This window comes from Vigna angularis, chromosome 8 (genome assembly GCF_016808095.1).
Source record: "Vigna angularis cultivar LongXiaoDou No.4 chromosome 8, ASM1680809v1, whole genome shotgun sequence".
Taxonomy (NCBI): Eukaryota; Viridiplantae; Streptophyta; class Magnoliopsida; order Fabales; family Fabaceae; genus Vigna; species Vigna angularis.
In genome coordinates, this window is record NC_068977.1 from 8,006,961 (window position 1) to 8,015,153 (window position 8,193).

General features: G+C 34.6%; 1 protein-coding gene across 1 annotated transcript; it reads right to left on the reverse strand.

Annotated features, from left to right (window-relative positions):
• Window positions 1-1,013: 1,013 nt before the first annotated feature.
• LOC108345179 (zinc finger protein CONSTANS-LIKE 2) lies at window positions 1,014-3,709 on the reverse strand. Its single transcript, XM_017583760.2, has 2 exons — window positions 2,519-3,709; window positions 1,014-1,522 (listed from the first exon to the last, which is right to left on the reverse strand). Exons 1-2 carry the CDS (start codon window positions 3,410-3,412, stop codon window positions 1,169-1,171), a joined length of 1,248 nt encoding a protein of 415 aa, XP_017439249.2. The 5' UTR covers window positions 3,413-3,709; the 3' UTR covers window positions 1,014-1,168.
• Window positions 3,710-8,193: the final 4,484 nt, after the last annotated feature.

An 8,193-nucleotide genomic window follows, 5' to 3' on the forward strand; every position in this document is an offset into this window, starting at 1 on the left:
GATGTTATTCGATAATTTTACCAAAAGAATAAAAACCTAAGACATTATTTTTATTTCTTGAGCAAACAATTTTTTTTATCAATTATAAAGTAAATAGATTATCTCGTAAAATATTGTGGTATGATTAATTTATAAAATTATGAAAAACCCTAGTAATGATTTGAACAGAGACAATTTACCGGCAAGCAAAAGTCCCAACTTATGAGGTGCTTCACCAAGAACTTGAGCACCTCATCCTCCTTCCAATGAATTCTAGTCATTCTGCAGTTTGTTTTGAAAACAATGAATCAAACAAGAAAAGAAGCTACATTAATAAAGATTCAGAAAGCTATTAGAACAGCATTATAGAAAGCCAAAAACGTTCCCAAATGGGTCCTGAAAATCCTACTCTTGAGAAGCTTCTCGAACCTCATGAGCAGTCTAGCCAGTCCGGTGGGGTTCAGATTCAGAGCCCCATCGACGACGGAGGAGAGAAAGAGCGTGGCGGGGATTCTGCTCTGTTGAGAGCATCTCTGCAAGTGGCTTCAGGAAGGAGAAAGGAGATATGATTTTCGTCACATCATTTTAGTAGATCTAAAACACTTTAAATATTTCTTTCTTTTTCTCATTTTTAAAACAATATCTGGAAATTATAGTTATTGATTCTATGTATATGAAATTTCTAACATGTATTTTTTAAAAATCTTCTTTCTGAGTTTTTATATAAAACCTCCGAAACTTATCAGGAGTTTGAGAAATTTCTATTATGTGCATCCATTTTAACATCCATCTATAAACGCCTGTTAAATTAACATTTTTTCTAGTGCCTTTGGATTCTTCAACTCCACACACATCAACTGAACTTAGGCTTCATTTTGAGGTAGAAGAGAAACCGTTTGTTTGCTGTTAACTTTCATTTATTAGGTAAATATTACTTTCCCAGTTAATGTTAATCCGATGGACAAATACAAATTTGAAGAAAAATATAAACAGACAACAAAATTAAGAAATTAAATTATAAGGCAAAATTTTCAGAATTAGCTGACTTAATATATATAAGTACTATATTTATAAAGCATAAGTACAGAAAAATAGTCCAAACTAATTAGACAGCATAAAAGTTACATTAAAAGTGGTGGTGCCTTGTCTTCTATGTCTTGGCTAATGATAATTTATTCTCTTTCCATTCCTAGAAAGATGGGAAAATGGTTCCTCCAACTTCATTGAAGAGTGCTGTGGAGAGCATTTGGTCCACTTCAGCTTCCACATCAGTTCTCTTTGCAAATCTACCCTTGATGCGTGGTCTGGTTTCTGCATAAGCCTTCCTTGAGGCATACCTTATCTTCTTTTCAAACTTTCTTGTCTTCTTTTTCTCCCTATATCTTAGGACTCTGGCCTCTCTGTCCATTGGTGTAAGATGTGAAGGCATGGGAAGGGGAGGAAATAGGTCACTTGTCCCTATTGGTGACTTTGAATAGGACACTGAGATGTCACTTATTGTTGATTCTGGGACTACACCAACTTCCATTGATGAAACTGATACCTGGATTAACAACAACAAAGGTTATTATAAAGCACAAAGTGTAACAATAACAAAAGGGATGTTAGTCACAAATTTTGTAAACTGATTGCTCATGGCTAACCATTTTTGTGAAACTGTTGTTGGTTTCACATCTCAGAAGAAAAAAAAATACGACAAAAACGAAAGGTATGAAAGAAAAATTGAGAGATGTAATGGATATATGACAGAAAGAAAGGAGAAAATACAAAAGAAAAGAAATGCAAAAGAGAAAAAGTATAAAAGAAAGGTGTCAACAGATTAATGCCCCCACCAATTTTTTTGCTTTGAGAAAACAGGCTCTCAGGCTCTTATTTTGTGTTGAAGCTTCAGAATTAAGGGAATTTAACACACAATTGATGAAATTGTGTTAAAATGAGATGGAAAACAAAGTTTAGGGATGAAAATTGGTGAAAAAAGTTACCCTTTAAAGTATGTGTTTATAAGGAATCGCAGCTAGAACTAGCTAGCTAATACAAGAAACATTAAAAAGGGTAAAACTTATGTTTACGACAAAAAGATATCATTCAGAGACAGAAAAGTGAACGAAAAAGGGTAGTCAAAGAAATAAGAAACATTTTGAAATGAATAAGAGTAACACGGGAAAGGAACTACTGTAGTTACTGCTTCTAAATCCCACTTTGGTTCCAAAGGTTTTAAATTTAAAAATCACTTTGTGAGTGAAATTTCGACTACAACATCAATGTTTCAGACTTTTCTTGACTGAACCTAAAATCGTATCAACAATGTTTGATCCTCATAAATTGGGAGAAAACTACCATAAAGAGTGCTACTGCAATTTAAGACCTTTTCTGAAACGAAAGGAAAAAGTAAAGAAATTGGTAGTTGGGAAGGAAGAGTGAACACAGGTTAAGCAAAAATCTGATAGAGTACAATTCAATTGATGAATAAAGAGTTTGGAAGAAGAAAAAGTAGAATTCAAAAAGCCGTTGTTAGAAGAAGTAAGAGGAAGATCCTTACGCTTTGGCTAATAGAACCATCGTAACTGAACCCAGCTTTTGACGAGTCAAATTCCAAACCCGGTTGAAAGTGCTGCAATTGTTGCAGCACCTGAACTGGAACCACTGCATAGTTCTGAGGGACAGTGTTGTAGTTCTGCTGCTGCTGAAAAACGTTGCTAAACTGGTTATGGTGACCACACGAGTTACAATCCACAAGGTTGTCCAAATACTCATCACCGTACAAAAAACCATTCTCCTCCTCTTGGTTACCCTTCACAGGATGTGGCAACAACCACGAAGCAGCTTCAATCTCATCATCGTACTCATCGAAAACTTCTTCCTCTTCCTCTTCCACCTCGTTCACGAAACCATGTTCCGGTTCGTGATCTGGTTCCACCAAGAGGGGACCCAAGATGGGGAGAATGGGGACACGGTGGTGGCGGCTGGCAAGAGGGTTTGCTGAGTGAATGTCAGCATCACACGAAGTACAAAGAGAAGCTGCGTCAGCTTTGCAAAGAAACGCTGCGGGAGCACGTTCACACGCTTCACACACCCACACACGCTCGTGCCTTGAGGCCACACGGTTGGCTGCATGGACACGAGCATCACAGGATGAACACAGGTATGCTGAGTCTGCATGGCAGTAGACTATGCATGGAGCTGACCGGCACGTGTCGCAGACACGTGACCAGGTGCTGGAGCTGCCACCAACGTTGTTGGTGCCTTCCTTCAACATGTTTTCTGTGGAAATATTGTATGAGGGGTGGAGTAGTGTTTGTACTTGGTTGGTTTCTGTGTATGTTTGTTTGTGTGTTTTGGAGAAAGAAGGGAAGTGAAGTGAAGTGAGTGAGTGTGAAGGTTTGAGTTCAGTGAGCTGAACCAAGTAGTGTTGGGGGAGAATCAAGAGTGCCATCGTGGCAGAAAGTTAGTGGCCTGCAAAAGTTCTTGCTTATCTAGTGGTTTCTTGTGTTTCAGGGTTACCAAAAGCAAGGACAATAGGTTTTGATTGTTTTCAGTGTAATCAGTGTTACCAAAGTATCAACTTTAGATATATACACATGATGGGAAAAACCAGTTTTTTCAGTTTAATAATTACTAGTTTCAGGCTTTTGCACCAAACTAGGCATATTTGCCTATTACGTAAATGGGCAAATTTTGACTAAATATGAAGTCGTGGGGGTCAAAACGACTTCAAATGAAGAAGTTGTGTTTCCCTGTACGACTTCACACTGTTCATTTGACCAGTGGTGAAGTCGTGCACCCCAAAAACGACTTCTGGGTCGTGTAATCGATTACAAGATCCTGTAATCGATTACACAATGTTGAAATTGTGACCCCCTGCACGACTTCAGTGTAGTAGGCAAAAATGATACTGGTAATCGATTACGACACTTTTGTAATCGATTATCAGTGTTTTAAGTGTACAAGAAGCACCTTGGTAAGCAATTACAAGCTTGTTGTAATCGATTACCAGTGTGTTTTGGTTGGTTTATGAAAATTTCTATTGTGTTGTAAAGCATTATTTGAAGTTAATTATGTGTAATGATTTGAATATTTGTAAGCATACATTGTTGTTTATGACATTGTGATATATTGTTATGTATAGGAAGAGTAATTAATTTAATGTAAATAGAACAAAGAAAGTAAAATCATAAGACAAAATCATAAATGAAATTTGTAGTCTTTTATTGAATTCAAAATACATTACAAAAGCAAGAAGCTTAAATAAAAAAAAACGACAATACAATAACATTGAAAGGTATATAGGAAGATATTGTATTGTCGTTTTTTTTTTAAGCTTCTTGCTTTTATAATGCATTTTGAATTCAATAAAAGACTACAAATTTCATTTATGATTTTGTCTTATGATTTTACTTTCTTTGTTCTATTTACATTAAATTAATTACTCTTCCTATACATAACAATATATCACAATGTCATCAACAACAATGTGTACTTACAAATATTCAAATCATTACACATAATTAACTTCAAATAATGTTTTACAACACAATAGAAATTTTCGTAAACCAGCCAAAACACACTGGTAATCGATTACAACAAGCTTGTAATTGCTTACCATGGTTCTTGCATACTTAAAACATTGGTAATCGATTAAGTGTCGTAATCGATTACCAGTATCATTTTTGCTAACTACACTAAAGTCGTGCAGGGAGGTCATGATTTCAACATTGTGTAATCGATTACAGGATTTTGTAATCGATTACAGGACCCAGAAGTCGTTTTTGGGGTGTACAACTTCACCGTTGGTCAAATGAACAGTGTGAAGTCATGCAGGGGACACGACTTCTTCATTTGAAGTTGTTTTGGCCCCCACGACTTCTCCATTTTGATAATTTGAATTGAATTTACCTATTCTCGTAATATATGATCCATTTTTGCCTATTTTAGTAAGAAAGCCCTAGTTTCAAGTATAAATCTTTCCCTATACAACTGTACCAAACACTTAGAAAAAGTGCTAACGATTTCCTTGATTGGCAGTACTAAAATAATAGGAGATGGGGTTTTGTTTTGGAATCATTAAAGAGATGTCTTATATTGCTTCTTTGCCTTTTGGAATCATTAAAGAGATGTTGAGGCCTTTATTCATACTGTTGGTGGCACAACTTGGAGACACGTGTACATTTGGGTCCAGAGTAGATTCTCTAGGCATGCAATGCAACAGTCAAAATCTCAAGTTACTCCTTAATATATGCTCTTCTCGTAAATTCAGTGGTTGTGTAAGGATTTAATCACTGTGAAGATAAGTAATTAGTTATATATGGAGTGTGGAGTGTATATGACTGTGACATATGAATCTTCCTCTCAGTGGGGAAGCAAGTAACCTGAAGCACTAAAAATTTAACAAATGCCGTTGCAGATATAGATCATTGCAATGTTCCAAACCATTATAGCCTTAAATCTAAAGCGAAATAGTGCGAGTGAAAATGTGCAATGTGTTTATCACACAATGGGAATAAAGCAATCTCTTGGGTGTTTGTTCTGCATGTATCTCGTTCCTTCTCTACTAAAGATTAAAAGTGCACACACTTTTTCGGACCACTTACTTCACTCAATGACTTTGAACTAAGGACTACTTTACCAATATTTCGACAACCTTATTTCTACTCTCAACTGCAAAAATAGTATTACTGTTCTTACCAACAACCTTATTCATTTTTTTCTTTTGTACCGTTAAAATGATTAACAAGTTAGAGGAATTACATTAGCCAGTCATTGTTATTTAACTTTCTTCATGGATCAGTTCCACAGACTTTTTCTAGAGCGTTTCTAGAGCATAAAAAGTCGTTTTCTTATCATTTTCACTGATAAATTAATCTTTAGAACACTCACAAAAGCTATATTTAAGTAAACTAAACAATAAACACAAACACAAGCTGGTAATAATGTTTTTTCTTCTTTTAAATAGCATTTGACAGTCCAATATACACTGTTTGAGGAAAAGAAAGATGGGAAGAGAAAAGGGAAAGCAATAGATGGAAGAACATGGAAGTGACATATGTGCACTTTAGTGTACAAAGAGGGTCTTGGAATATTCCAACCACTCAACCCTTTGCAGTGTGCAGCTGCAGCTCTCTGGTGTCACTGTTTTGCAGCCATGAAACGTGAATCTTCCTCTTTGTGGAGGAGAATGGCGAGTGATAAAGGTAACATGTAACCAATGGCATTGCAGATACAGATTATTGATATTCGAAGACCATGACAGCCCCTTATTTAAAGTCACTAAGTTCAGTGCAATGTGAGCTTCTCTTTCTTACCATTTTTTAAATCTGAGATTACTAACATTCTCATCACACAATGGATGAAAATTAAGCATTGTCTTTCATTCATGGTAGAGTTTGTCAAACCTTGATTTAACTCTTTCACGTGTGTTGTTCTTTTTGTGAAATATTCATTTCCACGATGGCTAAAAGTGCAGCTAAACTGTTCTTTTACACTTTCATTCACACATGTGGCAATATGCCATTTAGAAAGAGTGCAAAAGATTAACCATTTATGCTTGGGAGGGTCTTATTGATGCCCCTGGGGCTCACACCATGATGAAGCAAAATGTTAGTATTATTAATTCCTTTTCAGCCTAGAAATATGGATTTAAAGATTTAGTATCATGTTCATATTTATATATTTTCTCCAAATCCAAATGTAAGTCCACCACAAAACTTAATTAGGACTATGAATACTGTAAATATGAAGTTTTAAAGTTTGTTAAATAATTTGTATGTAGCCAACAGCAATCAATGAGACAAACATTTGCATAGTACATATACATCGAGCTTGTTAACTTGACCCAAACCACTACTTAAAAAGTGCACTGGATTAAAAAAAAATCAGATCAAAGGCTTAAAAGTCTCATACATCAAAACCAATCCAAGGATTATTAAATAAAATATTAAAAATTAAAATAGAAAAACATTTATTGAGAAAAAAAATTGCATGTATGAAAGCCATATTTAAATCTAACTCATGTTCATCTTAGTCTAGGTTAGGTTGAGTTAAGTTTAGGTCAAACCACAACCAAATTGGATCATGTTAGATCAAGTTAAGATGAGATCTAAACTAAGTCGAGATTGAATCGAGGTTTGTTTAAGTGAGGTTCAATTGAATCAGGTCAAGTTGGGTCTTAGTCAACAAAAGTTTGGTCGAGTGTTTAAATAATGCAAGATTGGGTCTGGTCGAGTCAAAGTCAAGCTAAGTTGTTCTAAACACAAGAAAATTGGGTTAGGTTAACCCAAGTCAAGTTGAATTGGTTAGGGTTTAACCCAAAGTTAGTTTTGATTAAGTCAGAATGAGCTTAATTTAGGTTGTGTTGGATCTAACCCAGTTCAATATAAAGTCAAAGCTTGATTAGGTCGAACTTAATTGAAGTCAAGGTAATATCAAATTGAGTCGTGTTAGTATAACTAAAAAAATGTGTAAGTCATCTAATGTCAATTCAAACCAAGTCAAGTTAGACTCAGAAAAATTAGATTAGACTTCTTGCAATTAAGTTGAAAATAATAAAAAATAATTAAAGGTCAATTTAAAGATCAATTTAAAATTTAGAATATTTAAATTTTGAACAATAATTAAGAGTTAATTGAAGTCTTATTTCAAAATTAACCTTAATTCATTTATGTGAAAGCTTTCAAATTACTTATTTTGTGAACCAATGAAAAAGAACATTAAAATTTACTCATATGTCATTACATTCACAACTCTAAATATATCACACTTAGTTTTAATATTCCAAATTGAATTATGATAACTCAAACGTTGTATATGAATACAAATAACTTTTTCTTCTTTCCAGTTGGGAAAGAATAAGTTAATCGAGACACAAAGGCACACAAGATTTAGTAATTTAACAGAAAAATCTTAAAATTCTATGAACCTGAAACCAGAATAGTAAAGAAAAGAAAAATTGGACCTAACTAAAGGGAGTTTTTTTTTTTGTCTTGAGAATCAATTTGAAGGGTGGAAGTAACTATCTGAAGCTCATCTGATAGTTGGTGAATATTAGTGAGATATCCAGTAGATCAGCACAAAGAAGAGTATAAATCCGTACAAATGTGTAACAACAACATCTACATTCTTTCTCTAACTTCATTCCATGTGTACTTCAAAGCTTTTCAAAAGTAAAAAAGTGCAGCCACTTTTGAGGACCACCTAGCTACAGTCTTAAGTCTCTGTGTT